The 17199-nt window shown below is 46.9% G+C and overlaps 1 protein-coding gene across 1 annotated transcript in view; it reads right to left on the minus strand.

Moving 5' to 3' along the window:
* Window positions 1-16171, minus strand: part of tmod1 (tropomodulin 1) — a 70798-nt gene extending 54627 nt beyond the window's left edge. The window contains exons 1-2 of the mRNA XM_078396940.1: window positions 16108-16171; window positions 882-1055 (exon numbers count right to left, since the gene is read on the minus strand). Of these exons, the coding sequence (XP_078253066.1) occupies window positions 882-1007 (126 nt within the window). The 5' untranslated portion in view covers window positions 1008-1055; window positions 16108-16171. The remainder of the gene's footprint in view (window positions 1-881; window positions 1056-16107) is intronic.
* Window positions 16172-17199: the final 1028 nt, after the last annotated feature.

Genomic DNA, 17199 nt, shown 5'->3' on the forward strand with positions numbered 1-17199 from the left:
TGTCATTGCTCGCTTCTAGAAACAGCCAACTTAAAGTAGAGCCAATATCTCTGACACTAGTTGATTGCGAAGGCATTGCAGAATGCTGCCATAGTGTGTGCCCCAAATCACTACACTGCTCCCATGCCAGAATTTTATAATCTGAATTTAAAGCATGGAAATGATCCAATCTAAGAAATTAGTGAAATTTGGAACAAAAGTTTTGCTGGTTTGTGTATATTTGAATAAGCAATTGCACAGACAAACAGTCATTTGCCATTGGATTGGAAATACAGTTGAACCTTACAACTAAGATCAACTCTTCAAGTCTGAATATATTTCAGACTTCAAGCCCGCCATATCCTTAAGTTGCCGATCGATTCAAAAGTCAACTGTGTCCCTGCATCTGACAAGACATACCTCAGAATTGTTAGAAAATTGGGTAAAGATAAAATATTTATTTCATATTTTTGCAAAGCTTCAAAACAGCAGTGACAACAGTTATGGATAACAAATAACTACCCTAACCCAACTAATTATTAAAAGTAACATTTAAGATGAAGACCTCTGAACAGTTATTTCACTATCTATTCAGAAATGACCTATGCAATACTTTACACAAAGCTAACATTGAGAGTATTGAAGCCATATGTTTTTAATGATGATTTTGAAGCAGTACTTCACCAATTTCAATTTGTTTATTTTAATGCTTAACTAAATTCATGGTTTACAGATTAAGACTAAAATTCATTGGAATAATTGATGATTATTTAGCTAAAGTTAAATAAAACAAAATTCATCTCAATGTGGTGGGCAGTTAATGTACACATCTTTGCAGCAATTTGTACTGGAAACAAAAAATGTTTTATGGAACTAAACGTATGAGCAATTATTATACATACATCTGGATCTAGTTCTTCCAACGCATCTTCCAACTGTTGGATCTCCTCTTCTGATAATTTTCGGAGGAGATCATCTTCATCAACATCGCGATACTTTTCTAATTCTTTTTTGAATGGCGTAGACATGTTGATATCAATCTTTTCTTGTACTACCTTTGCAATATCTTAGTATACCTATAGTTTGAATGAACAAAAGGGATCATTCGAATGAAAATGTCTCTTAAAATGATGGGTTATTTTAGAAGGAACTACAAGCTACAATGTCAACACAAAACTACACAGATTTGTTTATTTCAACAGTTCATTTTACAATTTCAATTAAGTATATCCCTGGGGAAATGTGGTAGAAATTTGATAAACATCAAATTCAATTTTACTGGCAGAGCATTACTAAAGCAGAGCATCTTGGTACATCATTAGTTAGGCTTTATTTTGTACTCTTCAGTGAAAAAACATGTTGAACAGTAATTTTCTGAGACCATTCCAAGGGCTCAGAGGCACTTGCACCTTTCTGAATATCAAGACTGATTGCGAGACCATTAAAATGAAGGAATGAGAAAATCTGGAATGATGGAATAAGAGGGCGAGTGAGTCAAACAGGCCATAAGAAAAAGGGAAAGAAAATAGAAATAAAATGTGAAAATTCAAGATTTTAAAAAAAATCTTGAATATGTTATGCAAGGATGATTAGATCAAATACTTTTAACATCAATTTCTGGGCCAGAGGGGAAAAACAGCAAAACATTAACAAGTTATTAATAAAGAATAATTACAAGGCAGAGTTAATTACAAGGCTTAACCTTCTGTGGCTAGTTAAATAAGGAGGGTGAGACAAGATATAATTTACAAGCAACTTCTGGAGATTTATACTTCATTGCATCTTTCGTGATCCCCTGAAACCGATGCCAATTTACACATTAATAAATGGTGCATCAACAACACACTATTGGGTGAGATGTCCAGAAAAAAAACAACAGCTGTTGGCATTCTTGTACTCTTTAACACATCAGTGCCTGTTCCCTCAAGAGTTGTCTTCACCCAATTCCTGCTGGACTTAGGTAGTCAGCTACCTGATGTTATGGGGGTAGGGTGGGGGTGGGGATGCCAACGTCACTAATATACACTGAAGGTCACACGGCCAATCTTAGCTCCTGCTGACATTAGTTCTAAGTGCAATTCCCCCTCAAATGATCCAATTTTATTGTCATAATTGATTTATAGGTTTAACCCAATCATTGACCAGCAGCTGTAGAAAACAAATATGAAAAGCTGAATGGATTAAAGGGCAACTGGGGGTGCTGCAAACCCACAGCTCCAGTGACCCAGGCTTGATCCTGGTCTCCTGTGCTGTTCTGTGGAAGTTTGCACGTTTTCCATTCAACCGTGTGGGCTTTTCCATCCTTTTCAGCTACCTCCCACATCTCAACGACGTGCCTGTTGGTAGTTTAATTGCCTACTTAATGAATAGGAAGATTGCGAAGATTGTGTAAGAAGAAACTGCAGATGCTGGTTTAAACTGAAGATAGACACACAAAAACTGGATTAACACAGCGGGACAGGCAGCATCTCCGGAGAGAAGGAATGGATGACATTTCGGGTTGAGACCCTTCAAACTCCAGTCTGAAGAAGAGTCTCGACCCGAATCATCACCCATTCCTTCTCTCCAGAAATGCTGCCTGTCCTGCTGAGTTACTCCAGCTCTTTGTTTATTTCTTCAGGAGGGAAGATTACCAGGTTGTAGGCAGAGGAATGGGATTGTTCCAAGAACCGATATAGATTTGATGGTGGGCATGATGTTGGTCATCAGGTGCAAGTAGCTCGCGGTGGTCTGTACGTGGCACAGGTCACTGCAGTCACCCTGAGCCATCTTTAGATTCATCTACAGATTCAAGATGGAATGCATCTGGCGGGTCATAACGCACTAGCTTCAAGACACTGGGCCTGCGCCTGTACTCGGCCTGCACTCGCTGGTTTTTAGAAGAATGAGGGGGGACCTAATTGAAACATACAAAATAATGAAAGGCTTGGATAGAATGGACGTGGAGAGGATGTTTCCACTACTGGGAGAGTCTAGGACTGCAGATCATAACCTCAGAATTAAAGGACCGTTTTTTTGGAAGGAGATGAGGAGAATTTTATTTCGTCAGAGGGTAGTGAATCTGCGGAGTTCTTTGCCACAGAAGGCTGTGGAGGCCAAGTCAGTGGAGATGCAAATTAATGCAGAGATTAAGGCAGAGATAGATAGTTTTTTGATTAGTACAGGTGTCATGGGTTATGGGGAGAAGGCAAGAGAATAGGGTTAGGAGGGAGAGATAGATCAGCCATGATTAAATGGCGGAGTAGACTTGATGGACCGAATGGCCTAATTCTACTCCTATTCCTTATGACCTTATGACAAGTGCGACATGGTTGCACAGTGGTAAAGCTGCTGCCTTATAGCACCAGAGACCTGGGTTAGATCCTGACTATGGGTGCTGACTGTACGGAGTTTGTACGTTCTCCCTGTGACCATGTGGTTTTCTCTGGGTACTCTGGTTTCTTCCCACATCCCAAAGACGCACAAGGTTTGTAGATTAATTTGCTTCGGTAAAATTGTAAATTGTCCCTAGTGTGCAGGAGAGTGTTAGTGTATGAGGTGATCGCTGGGTGGCGCGGACTCGATGGACCGACGGGCCTGTTTCCGTGCTGTATCTCATGTCTATGGTCCAAAGTCTAAAGCCAAACCATGGCCACAAGAGCAGGTCAGAGGCTGGCTAGCCAGCAAAGAATAACCCACTTCCCAACAACTAGTATCTTCCCACCACCAATCCTCAAAATGCTCGAGACTATGGAAGAACAGAAGGTTTTATTGATGCCTCATTCATGACTCTAAACATTAATTCCCTCCACCATCAGTACATGGTAACTGCAGCGAGTACCATCTACAAAACACATTGCCAGTTACTCATTTAGGCTATTCCAATAGCACATCCCAAACCCATGGCCTCTACTACCAAGAAGGACAAGGGCAGCAGTATATGGGGACACCACTCTCTACTTCAAGTTGTAGAAGATCCTGAATTGTAAACTTGTTGTTCCTTCAGAGACACACCGTATTAGATTTGATCTGTCCCAAGATAGTTTTGCCTCATCACTTGGCCTGGTGTTGGAGGTCAGAGGGCAGTGGTGGAGGGTTGTTTTTCAGATTGGAGGCCTGTGACCAGTGGTGTGCCACAGGGGTCAGGCTGAGCCCACTGTTGTTCGTCATTTTCCAATGTTCTATAGATTCAGGATCAGTTCCTGTGGATTGGAGGGTAGCTAATGTTGTCCCACTTTTTAAGAAAGGAGGGAGAGAGAAAACGGGAAATTATAGACCAGTTAGTCTGACATCAGTGGTGGGGAAGATGCTGGAGTCAATTATAAAAGACGAAATTGCGGAGCATTTGGATAGTAGTAACAGGATTGTTCCGAGTCAGCATGGATTTACGAAGGGGAAATCATGCATGACTAATCTTGTGGAATTCTTTGAGGATGTAACCAGGAAAATTGACAGGGGAGAGCCGGTGGATGTGGTGTACCTTGACTTTCAGAAAGCATTTGACAAGGTTCCACATAGGAGATTAGTGGGCAAAATTAGAGCACATGGTATTAGAGGTAGGGTACTGACATGGATAGAAAATTGGTTGACAGACAGAAAGCAAAGAGTGGGGATAAATGGGTCCCTTTCAGAATGGCAGGCAGTAACTAGTGGGGTACCGCAAGGCTCGGTGCTGGGACCGCAGCTATTTACAATATACATTAATGACTTGGATGAAGGGATTAAAAGTACCATTAGCAAATTTGCAGATGATACAAAGCTGGGTAGTAGTGTGAACTGTGAGGAAGACACTATGAGGTTGCAAGGTGACTTGGACAGGTTGTGTGAGTGGGCGGATGCATGGCAGATGCAGTTTAATGTGGATAAGTGTGAGGTTATCCACTTTGGTGGTAAGAATAGGAAGGCAGAGTATTATCTGAATGGTGTCAAGTTAGGAACAGGGGACATACAACGAGATCTGGGTGTCCTAGTGCATCAGTCACTGAAAGGAAGCATGCACGTACAGCAGGCAGTGAAGAAAGCCAATGGAATGTTGGCCTTTATAACAAGAAGAGTTGAGTATAGGAGCAAAGAGGTCCTTCTGCAGTTGTACAGGGCCCTAGTGAGACCGCATCTGGAGTACTGTGTGCAGTTTTAGTCTCCAAATTTGAGGAAGGATATTCTTGCTATTGAGGGCGTGCAGCGTAGGTTTACTAGGTTAATTCCCGGAATGGCGGGACTATCATATGTTGAAAGACTGGAGTGACTAGGCTTGTATACACTGGAATTTAGAAGGATGAGAGGAGATCTTTTCGAAACGTATAAGATTATTAAGGGGTTGGACACGTTAGAGGCAGGAAACATGTTCCCAATGTTGGGGGAGAACAAGGGGCCACAGTTTAAGAATAAGGGGTAGGCCATTTAGAACTGAGATGAGGAAAAACTTTTTCAGTCAGAGAGTTGTGAATCTGTGGAATTCTCTGCCTCAGAAGGCAGTGGAGGCCAATTCTCTGAATGCATTCAAGAGAGAGCTGGATAGAGCTCTTAAGGATAGCGGAGTCAGGGGGTATGGGGAGAAGGCAGGAACGGGGTACTGATTGAGAATGATCAGCCATGATCACATTGAATGGCGGCGCTGGCTCGAAGGGCCGAATGGCCTCCTCCTGCACCTATTGTCTATCTACATTAACGATTTGGATTTAAATGTAGTAAGTTTGTAGATGACAACAAAATCAGAAGTATAGTGGACAGTGAAGAAGATTATTTAAGATTTTTAACAGAATCTAGATCAAATGGGAAAGTCGGCAGGTATTGGCAAATGGAACTTAACTCAGACAAGGGGGGGAGGGGAGGGGGAGGGAGGGGAAGGGGGGGGGGGAGGGGAGGGGAAGGGGGAGGGGAAGGGGAGGGGGGGAGGGGAAGGGGGGGAGGGGAAGGGGGGAGGGGAAGGGGGAGGGGAAGGGGGAGGGGGAGGGGGAGGGGGAGGGGGAGGGGGAGGGGGAGGGGGAGGGGGAGGGGGAGGGGGAGGGGAAGGGGGGAGGGGAAGGGGGGAGGGGAAGGGGGGAGGGGAAGGGGGAGGGGAAGGGGGAGGGGAAGGGGGAGGGGAAGGGGGAGGGGAAGGGGGAGGGGAAGGGGGAGGGGAAGGGGGAGGGGAAGGGGGAGGGGAAGGGGGAGGGGAAGGGGGAGGGGGGAGGGGGAGGGGGGAGGGGGAGGGGGGAGGGGAAGGGGGGAGGGGAAGGGGGGAGGGGAAGGGGGGAGGGGAAGGGGGGAGGGGAAGGGGGGAGGGGAAGGGGGGAGGGGAAGGGGGGAGGGGAAGGGGGGAGGGGAAGGGGGAGGGGAAGGGGGGAGGGGAAGGGGGGAGGGGAAGGGGGGAGGGGAAGGGGGGAGGGAAGGGGGGAGGGGAAGGGGGAGGGGAAGGGGGGAGGGGAAGGGGGGAGGGGAAGGGGGGAGGGGAAGGGGGGAGGGGAAGGGGGAGGGGAGGGGGAAGGGGGGAGGGGAAGGGGGGAGGGGAAGGGGGGAGGGGAAGGGGGGAGGGGAAGGGGGGAGGGGAAGGGGGGAGGGGAAGGGGGGAGGGGAAGGGGGAGGGGAAGGGGGAGGGGAAGGGGGGAGGGGAAGGGGGAGGGGAAGGGGGGAGGGGAAGGGGGGAGGGGAAGGGGGAGGGGAAGGGGGAGGGGAAGGGGAAGGGGGGAGGGGAAGGGGGGAGGGGAAGGGGGGAGGGGAAGGGGGGAGGGGAAGGGGGAGGGAAGGGGGAGGGAAGGGGGAGGGGAAGGGGGAGGGGAAGGGGGAGGGGAAGGGGGGAGGGGAAGGGGGGAGGGGAAGGGGGGAGGGGAAGGGGGGAGGGGAAGGGGGGAGGGGAAGGGGGAGGGGAAGGGGGGAGGGGAAGGGGGGAGGGGAAGGGGGGAGGGGAAGGGGGGAGGGGAAGGGGGGAGGGGAAGGGGGGAGGGGAAGGGGGGAGGGGAAGGGGAGGGGAAGGGGGGAGGGGAAGGGGGGAGGGGAAGGGGAGGGGAAGGGGGAGGGGAAGGGGGAGGGGAAGGGGGAGGGGAAGGGGGAGGGGAAGGGGGAGGGGAAGGGGGAGGGGAAGGGGAGGGAGGGAGGAAGGGGGAGGGGAAGGGGAAGGGGAAGGGGAAGGGGAAGGGGGAGGGGGAGGGGAAGGGGGAGGGGAAGGGGGAGGGGAAGGGGGAGGGGAAGGGGGAGGGGAAGGGGAGGGGAAGGGGAGGGGAAGGGGGGAGGGGAAGGGGGGAGGGGAAGGGGGGAGGGGAAGGGGGAGGGGAAGGGGGGAGGGGAAGGGGGGAGGGGAAGGGGGAGGGGAAGGGGGAGGGGAAGGGGGGAGGGGAAGGGGGGAGGGGAAGGGGGGAGGGGAAGGGGGGAGGGGAAGGGGGGAGGGGAAGGGGGGAGGGGAAGGGGGGAGGGGAAGGGGGGAGGGGAAGGGGGGAGGGGAAGGGGGGAGGGGAAGGGGGGAGGGGAAGGGGGGAGGGGAAGGGGAGGGGAAGGGGAGGGGAAGGGGAGGGGAAGGGGGAGGGGAAGGGGGGAGGGGAAGGGGGGAGGGGAAGGGGGGAGGGGAAGGGGGGAGGGAAGGGGGGAGGGAAAGGGGGAGGGAAAGGGGGGAGGGGAAGGGGGGAGGGGAAGGGGGGAGGGGAAGGGGGAGGGGAAGGGGGGAGGGGAAGGGGGAGGGGAAGGGGGAGGGGGAGGGGAAGGGGGAGGGGAAGGGGGAGGGGAAGGGGGAGGGGAAGGGGGAGGGGAAGGGGGAGGGGAAGGGGAAGGGGGAGGGGAAGGGGGAGGGGAAGGGGGAGGGGAGGGGATAGGGGAAGGGGAGGGGAAGGGGGGAGGGGAAGGGGGGATGGGGAAGGGGGGAGATGGGGAAGGGGGGATGGGGAAGGGGGGATGGGGAGAGGGGGGGATATAAAGACCTGGGGCTACACATACATAGTTGCCTGAAACTGGAAGTTTGGGCAGTTGGGGGTGAAGAAGATGCTTGCTTTCATCAGTCAAGGCACGAAGTACAAAATTTGGGTTCTCATGTTATGACTGTACATGACATTGGTGCAATGTTATACGTAGTGTTGTGTGCGGTTCTGGTCACCTAGTGAATGATATTGGTGGTATTGGTTTATTATTGTCACTTCTACCAAGATACAGTTAAAAGCCTCGTTTGAATGCTATCCAGTCAAATCATGAATGCAATCAAGACACACACAAGTACAACAGGTCGTGCAAAAAGTAAAATACCAGAGAAGAGAACATACTATTACAGCATTTTTGCATTACAGTTACAGGGAAAAATTCCAAGGTCTGTAATGAGGATGGCTGACAAGAGTTAGTTTGATCCTGAATCTGGTGGTACGTGCTTTCAAGCTTTTTTTTCTGCCCACAGAAGAGGGAAGTACAGGGAATAATCAGAATGATAAGGTCTTTGTTTATGTATGCTGCTTTCCCCAGCAGGGTGAAGTGTAGATGGAGTTGATAGTAGGGAGGCGAGTTTGTGTATTACACTGGGCTACATCCACAACTCTCTGCAAGCTCCTGGGCAGAGCTGTTGTCAAACCAAGGTCTGATTCATTCCATTAGGGTGCTTTATCTGGTGCATCTATAGAATTTGGTAAGAGTTGTTAGTGATATGCTGAACTTCCTTAGTCTTCTGAGAAAGTAGAGGCATTGGTGTGCTTTTTTTGGTCGATGCTTCAATGTTGTTGGTTGAGGTCAAATTGCCGGTGATATTTACACCTGGGAATTTGAAGCTCTCAACCATCTCCACAACAGCAAGATTGATGATGATGGGGTATATAATTCCACCTCAGTTCCAGAAATTAATAACTAACTCCTTTGCCTTACTGACATTGAATGAGATCTTCTTGTCTTGACAACATATTACTAAATTCTCTGTCTTCATCCTGCTCTCTCTCCGTCAATGCTCAAGATCCTGTTCGCTGTAGTGCGGTCATCTGCAAACTTGTAAATGGAGTTAGAGCAGAGTTTGGCCACACAGAGTGTATTCGATTATAGTAAGGGCCTGAGAATTCATCCTTGCCAGGCAACTGTGTTGAGAATTACCGTGGAGGATGTTTTATTGTCTATCTTCACTGATTGTGATCTCTGGGTCAGGAAGTCAAGGATCCAGTGTCAAAAGCAGGTCCTGATTCCTGGGTTCAGGATTGTAACAAATGGTGTTCTCTTGCTCAAAAAGGGGAGTAAAGATAAGAGAGGGTGGGGAGTTTTATTTGAGGAGAAAGGGAATACTTGATTGAAATGTATAAAATATAGGGGTCTAGATAAGATAGATTTTATCACTGTATATTGGTACATGTGATGATAATAAACCAATACCAACACCAATATCAAAATGGATGAAGAGGCTATTTCTTTTAATGAAGGGGATGAAGACTAGGATGTTCACTGAGAAGATGGAAATGTATTGAGAGAGACATGAAGAAAAACATTTTTTCAAAGAAAAGCAATGTGTGGTTGATGTGTACGGAGAAGAAAAGTTTGCAAGGTTCGAACTGGCGGAGTCACGATGGGACAATGATCTCTTTCTGTGTAGTAACCATTCTGACATTCTCCTCATCAGTCAATCTCCAAATGTTGATTTGGCGAAATTACAATGTCAATACATTGAATGTCAAGAATATATAAAATAGAGGTTGTAGGCTGCCTCTATAACGGAGGAGAATATGTGCCTTGTTTGCTAAATCTCGCCTCACAGAGTGGATCTGCAATCCTAATAATCAATTCAGTAAACTTCACTGCATTCCCTCTATTGCAAGTCAAGGTGGATAGACTGTTGTTGGAAGTGGTCATTACTTGAGAGTTGCATAGCATTAAAATTACTTTCTCACTTAACAATGCAAGCCTAAATTTTGACACAGGTTTGCTGTGATCATGCACATTTACTTATTTTTTTCACCTTTTCAGAGAATCTATGCCAGTTTTCAGAGTAAATCCATTAATCCCATTTCCCCACTTTTTCTCCCTAAAATTTACACTCTTGCACATGCCAAAAACTCCTTCCTGTTTCTCCTGCTACTCACCTGCACTCGGGTTAATTTTCTGTGACCTTTCAACCTACCAGCCTCTGGGATATAAAGCAAACTGCTTGAGGATTTCAAATGGGTCAAACGCCATATGTGGATGGAAAGGAATTGTCGACACCGTGTTGAGGCCCTACATCAGGACTGAGTATAGAGGGAGGATAGCTAGTGTTAAGGAGATAAGGGGAGGGGCAGGGCAGGGTCTGGTTGGAGATAGGTGGACCTCTGATATACCAGGCTTTGCCTCACCCTCCCTCTCTGTACTGGTTGACCTCTCTCAACCCTCAATCCTTTTGCAGGGTCCCAATCCAAAATGTCGACCATTCCTTTGGTCCACAGATGCTGCTCGAACTGCTGAGTTCCTCCAGCAGTTTGAGTTTTGCTTCAGATTCCAGCATCTGCAGGTCACTTTGCTATTGACTGAGAGGAGATGTATGTTTAGGTCATGCTCTAGGTTTGTTCCTCTACACTTCTCATTGAACTAGGGCTAGAACTAGGGCTGGTCAACATACTTAATAGTAATGGCCAAGTTCCTGCCATGATGCGAGTTTATTTGGAATGATACAATGCCCAAGTCGTGAATGTCAAGTTTTGAGCTGGTAAATTTGTTCTGCATGTTGCCCATGTGAAATGGGATACATTCAGAGCACAACACAAAGGATGGTGTCCTCAAAATATAGTTAAAGCTCTTCTTCCACAAGTTCTCTGCTGCAATATTGTCACATACCATGGATAGACACAAAATGCTGGCGTAACTCAGCAGGACAGGCAGCATCTCTGTAGAGAAGGAATGGGTGACGTTTTGGGTCGAGACACTTCTTCAGTCCAATGCTGCCGCCGTCCTGTCACAGACCATTCCACATGGAAGGATAGTTCAACAGAGATGCTCTCTCACCAGTGAACAGCAATGGGGGGGGGGGGGGTTGATGATTAGGAGGGCAGATAGGGGATGCAGTCAGTGGTTATTAGTGGACTTGATAATAAAGTGTGATCCAGGGACAATTGCAGAGTATGGACAGAGAAAATCAATAGTGGGACAAACTGCACTACTGGGAATAATTATCATGTCTCCTAGTAGTTGAAGAGGTACTTAATCAAGAACAGAGATACTTGTAGCAAAATCAATGGTTTGATCTCCAAAGGTAAAAAAAAAGACAAATATAGTTCATGCCACAGAATGTATTCAAGTTTCTGAGAGGTATGTATTGTGGAATTAACGAGAGAACAGGCTGTTTTTAGATCATCGCATCAACAATAGGATAAAGATAATTAGCATTCTTGTAGCAATGATTCACTAAGAATGTCTAATTAAAATGTGATAGAACTATAAACGAAGTTTGGAGGTTGCATATCAAATCCTTAAATCTAAATAATACCAAATATAACGAGGAGAAAACTGGTAAATTAAATTGAGAAATTTGACAAGAGTTAAACTATGGTAGATATTTAAAGATCAACATTTAATGAAATATTTCAGAATTCTCAATGGTTTTACATTCCATCCAGAGATGGCACCTGCGTGGAATCATTTATCCATCCATGAATAATTTCAGAGATTACAATATTAAAAAGTGTTGCCTTGAAGCTCAGGCTTTGGGGAGATTTAGAAAATGAATGAACCAGATAACCTGGTTGTCTTTCTTGGTCATCAAATCTAAATTAAATTGATGTTTTTTTCCTTGCGGACCCAGATTCCAGAACAACAGAATTTTAATTCCACTGCTCCTCTGGTGGGATTTGAACTCAGGCCTCTAGATCACTGAACTGGTAATGTAACTGCTGCATCATCCTTATACCCAATAACGTGGCACTGAGACATAGTTACTGGAGACATCACATACATGATTACTGGAGGTAGTAAATCCATTGGGAGAGAGCTTCCAAGTCTACCTTCATTTGGGAATACCCAGTTGATCCAGAGAAAACATATTCAACTACTCAAGAAAGAAAGCAGAGATGTGCAGTCCATTTATCTAGATATATGTTGCTGGAATCCACTATTAGGAAATGTTTTATGGTCTATGCCCCGGAGCACAGAGACACACTTGGTAGAGCTGCTGCCTCACAGCTCCAGAGACCTGGGTTCGATCCTGACCTTGAGAGTTGTCTGTGTGGAGTTTACACATTCTCCCTATGACCGTGTTGTTTTTTTCTGGATGTTCCAGTTTCCTCCCACAAATTGCCCCTAGCATACAGGTCCAACTTGTCCATGGAAACATTTTCATAAATTCTCTTTGAAATCTTTCTAGCTGAATGACATAGAGCAGGGTGACCAGAACTGTGCATAACACTCCAAGAGGAGCCTCACCAACAAAACATCCCATCTCCTAAATTCAGTACCCTCACTGATGAAGGCCAGCATGCCAAACATTTTCTTCAAGACCCTGTCAACCTGTGACAAGACTTTCAGGGAACTATGAACTTGTACCTGCTCTACAACACTCCCCAGGGCTCTACACCTCACTGTGAAAGTCCTACCCTGGTTTAACTTCCCAAAATGCAAACACCATGCATTTAGGTGAATTGAATGTCATTTGTAATTCCTTGGCCCACTTACCCTGCTGGTGAAGATCCCGCTGCAATTGTTTAGCAAGGAACTGCAGATGGTGGTTTACACCAAAGATAGACCCAAAATGCCGGAGTAACTCAGCAGGTCAGGCAGCATCTCTGGATAGAAGGAATGGGTGACGTTTCGGGTTGAGAGCCGACAGAGTCTGAAGGAGGGTCTCGACCCTAAACGCCACCCATTCCTTCTGTCCAGAGACATTGCCTGTCCTGCTGAGTTACTCCGGTATTTACTGTGTCCATCCACTATAATTGTTGATGTGTCAGAGGGGTGAGAGCCAGTATAAAGAAGTGAGGCCTAGTGGTGGAGCCAGAGTTGGTTTGTGATAGGTGGATCTAGGTGAGGAGGGGATGATTGATAGATGGAATCAGATGGAGGAGGGAAGGATGGAGATCACGACAGACTCTCCAGGCAGAATATGAAGCGCTGTTCTTCGAGTTTGCATTCGGCATCATCCTGGCAGTGGAGAGGATGAGGAAAGATAGTTCGGTGTGAGACACAAAAGCCTGCAGATATTGGCATCTTGAACAGAAAATAAAATGCTGGAAGAACTTTGCCGGTCAGGCAGCATCTGTGGAGGGATGGACAGCCAACATTTTGCGTTGGGCCCTTCTTCTGACTGATTAGAATAGGGAAGAGAAAGCTGGAAAAGAAAGGTAGGGATGGGGCAAAGTTCGGCAAATAATAAATGGAATCAAGTGAGATGGGGTAATTGGCAGATTGGGGGACTATGTACAAAGGATGGAGGTGAAAAGAAAGAAGATTAAAAGAGAAATATGGGACCCGGTATGAAAGGTGAACAGAGAGGGAATAGGAGGAAAGTGACTTAGTGACTTGTGCTCGGTCCACCAAGACCTGCTGAAGTTTCTGGTTGTTAACCATTTTAACTCCCCTTCCCATTCACATACGATCTTTCTATCCTGGGTATCCTCCATTGCCCGAGTGAGGCCATGTGCACCTCATATCCTACTTGGGTACCTTAAAACCTAACGGTATGAACACTGAACTCTCTAATTTTAGGTAATAACCTGCCATTTTCTGACTGCTCTCTTTCCTGTGCACGCCCCTATCCACACCCTGGCGCAAATTCTCCCATTATGCTGCCCCCTTGTCCCCTTCCACCTAAATCCCTTCTGTAGTTTCACATTTTTGCTACTCTCCTTGCCTTATTTGACACGCTTTTGTTTTCTTGATTCCTCGTGCCACTCTTTTGTCTCCTTTTCATCTCTAGCCTTTGGCCATCCACCTGCCAATCAGAGTCCCCCCTCACCTGTATCCACCTGTCACTTGCCAAGTTTTGTTCTGCCCCAACCTCTTCCAGTTTTCCCTCCCCTACTACAATCAGTCTGAAGACGGGACCCAACATAAACATAGCCTATCCATGTCCTCCGGAGATGCTGCCTGACCCGCTGAGTTACTCCTGCACTTTGTATTCTATACTACATTCCAGTTCTACGTCATCAAGCAAGCCGAGTGTTAGGTCCAGATAACAACAATTGGAAGCACAGAGATGCATGGAAGGTTCAACATTAAATGAGAGTAGCCTGCCAAAAAATCAGCGAGGCTGAAGATTTCTGTGAGTCAACTGGCAAAGGATGCACTCTGATCCTGATTGGCCATTTATATGGTGCAGTTCCAGGGAAAACTACTGATAAAAGCTGGTTATTCTGTCATATTTTTGGACCAATGAAGTTGACGGCAAAATGAGCATTGATTAAAGAGAATTTAGACCTGACATCTGTGATAGGAAAGCTACCGGAGAGGATTCTGAGGGATAGGCTATACATGTATTTGCAAAGGCAGTGTTTGACTAGGGATAGTCAACATAGTTTTGGCAGGCTGCTATGGAAGGTTATTTTGCATGAGATCTAGGGGGAGCTAACTAATTGGATACAGTATTGACTTCATGGCAGTAAGCAGAGGGTGATGGTGAAAGGTTACTTTTCAGACAGGATGCCTGTGACTAATGGTGTGCCTCAAGAATCGGTGCTGGGTCCATTGCTGTTTGTATCAATGATTTGGATGAGAATGTACAAGGCATGATTACTAAGTCTGTAGATAACACTAAAGTAGATAGTATCGTAGACAGTGAAAATGATTATCAAGAATTAAGCAGAATCTTAATCAGCTGGGCAAGTCAGCCAAGGAATGGCTAATGGTGCTCATTTAAGGTGTCAGGTGTTGCATATTGGGCAGGACTCTGGAACCAGGGCAGGACCTTTACAGTGAACAGTAGGGCAGAGAGATCTAGAAGTACAAGTACATAGTTCTCTGAAAGTGACATCATAGGTAGATAGGGTAGTGAAGAAGGCATATGGGACACTGACTTTCTGGAATAAACTGGTTTCCATCCATCAATGAAGAGTGTTCTGCAATTGTTGTTCACAGAATAAAAATGTTCCAAAATAGGACTGCAAATTCAAAATCTTAACCTACGCGCACTTTAATCCAGCAGATTCAGTCAATACAATCCCAACGCCGTGCCCTGATCACAATAACAGAGGTCATTTTCATGCTCCAGAACGTTGGGAAGGTCACTGAAACAAACAGTCGTCCATCCCTCTCTCATGCTAACTACATTAAGTCAATAAACACATTATGGGCTAAATGGCAGCCAAGCACATTTTAGTCAAGTTAATATAAGAAAATAACTGCAGATGCTGGTACAAATCGATTTATTCACAAAATGCTGGAGTAACTCAGCAGGTCAGGCAGCATCTCGGGAGAGAAGGAATGGGTGACGTTTCGGGTCGAGACCCTTCTTCAGTCAAGTTAAGATTGGTCTATACATGTGCAGTTGATTGCTCTGCACTCTGCGTGATCCTGAATAGGTCAAACACCACGTATGAAAATAACGTCCATTTAGGCAACACTTTTACCAACTTCGGGCAATCTTGAATGGCCAACCAGTATTTTGAAGTGCAGTTATGACCAAAATAGAAATATAACACGTCAAGGTCACACACAGAAAGTATTATGAGTTTTTACTAATGTTGGTTGTTGGAGGAGTATTAACTAGGACATATCCAGCTCTATGTCAAAGTACAGCAGTGCATTATCTCAGGTCTGCCCAGGTGGAGGGGGTGTCTCTTTTTCATCTGAACAGTTAGTGCCTCCTAAATTCTCCCTGTGGGATATGAACACGCCTTTCAACCTCAGGACCGACGACACCAATATCATTCAGTGTAAAACTGCTGCGACTGAGCACTACCGGCAACTAAGTCCGGGAGGACTCAACGACTCATCCTCAACTTTAAAAATACACACTCCTTTGATTCAGGGCTGTTTGATAAGAAATCACTGGTGACTTTAAATCGAAATGGCAATATTTTGGTTAATGGCAATCTTTAAACAAGTAAAGAGCAATAAACAAAAACACTTTCGTGGCTTTCCAAGCAAGCAGGGCAACACGACCTCGACAGGAGACGTGGAGGTACAAAGAGTGGCAGCGCTGGGCACACATGGCAAGTACCCACCCCACCCGCCGTGAGGGAGGACGAGCAAACTTCCTCACATCAAACGGTTCCTTTGAGTCCGCTTTATTTTTAAATACAATTTCACAGGAGCGTCGTCCCTTACCGGTCTCGCCAAAGCCCGCTCTAGAGTCATTTAATGCCAACCCAGCTCCGGGCGCGCTTTCTTGCTCAGACGGCCCCCGGTGTGGAAGGGACAGTGAGGGGGGAGAGTGAGGGGGGAGAGAGAGAGACAGCCGGCCTGCGGTAGTTCGGTTCCCAATCCGATTCGCGGCACCAGACTTTTGGCCATTTAAAGCAAGTGACGCGCGGCGCCGCCTTCCTGGGGCTATTTTTAAACATGTAGCAAAATTAATGTTTGCAAAGTTGTAAATTCGGCCAAAGGCGAGCCGCTCGGGTGCTCAATGTGGCGGAGCGGGGGGAAATATCGGTCGCTTAAGCTTCTGCTCTGTTTTGTTGCCCGGTGAATATTTTGACCAGATATGGCGAGGCAGACAGAGTGACCGTCCTCACCGGCCTGGGCTGGGCTGGGCTGGGCAGGGCAGAGGCTCTGGAGGCAAGAAGACAGCTCCCGGCTTCAGCTCCGCCGGCAACCAGAGTAATCCCACCACAACATCCTCAACGTATCCCACCTCCTTAAATATCACCAAGAGACCCGAGTATCTCCACTCCTGTACGCGCCCAAAGCGTATTCGGAATGTTCCCCATCCCCCAGATCAACCTCTCCTACCCCCTACAACACCCTTAGCCCTCCCGAAGCAATCCCACCCACTCCCCCAAACACCCCTCTCCATGGCCCCAGACTCACCACTGTCATCCACTTTAAATCCCTCAACATCTCAAACCCCACCTCCCCAACAACCCCATCTCCAACCTTCCAGAAACACTCGCTCTTGTTTGCACACCTCCACTCCCGTGAAAACAAGCGAACGAAGATCGTCCCTCGTGCTTAACCGCCAGTGTTTTGCAGGATAGAGCTGTCAGCTACAGGGAAACGTTACAATTAACAAAACTATTTTGCTTTTAAATTGCTAGAGCAGATTACAAGATCGTTTATGGATTGAGGTTAGACATGATAGGACAACGCACGACAGTCTGGTCCACAACCAGCGATGTTGACATTTTATCAAACAATATTTTTCATATTGGGGAAAATGAGGTGAAAAGTATATATATCGTGAATATATCAAATAGAATT

This window comes from Rhinoraja longicauda, chromosome 3 (assembly GCF_053455715.1).
Source record: "Rhinoraja longicauda isolate Sanriku21f chromosome 3, sRhiLon1.1, whole genome shotgun sequence".
Lineage (NCBI taxonomy): Eukaryota > Metazoa > Chordata > Chondrichthyes > Rajiformes > Arhynchobatidae > Rhinoraja > Rhinoraja longicauda.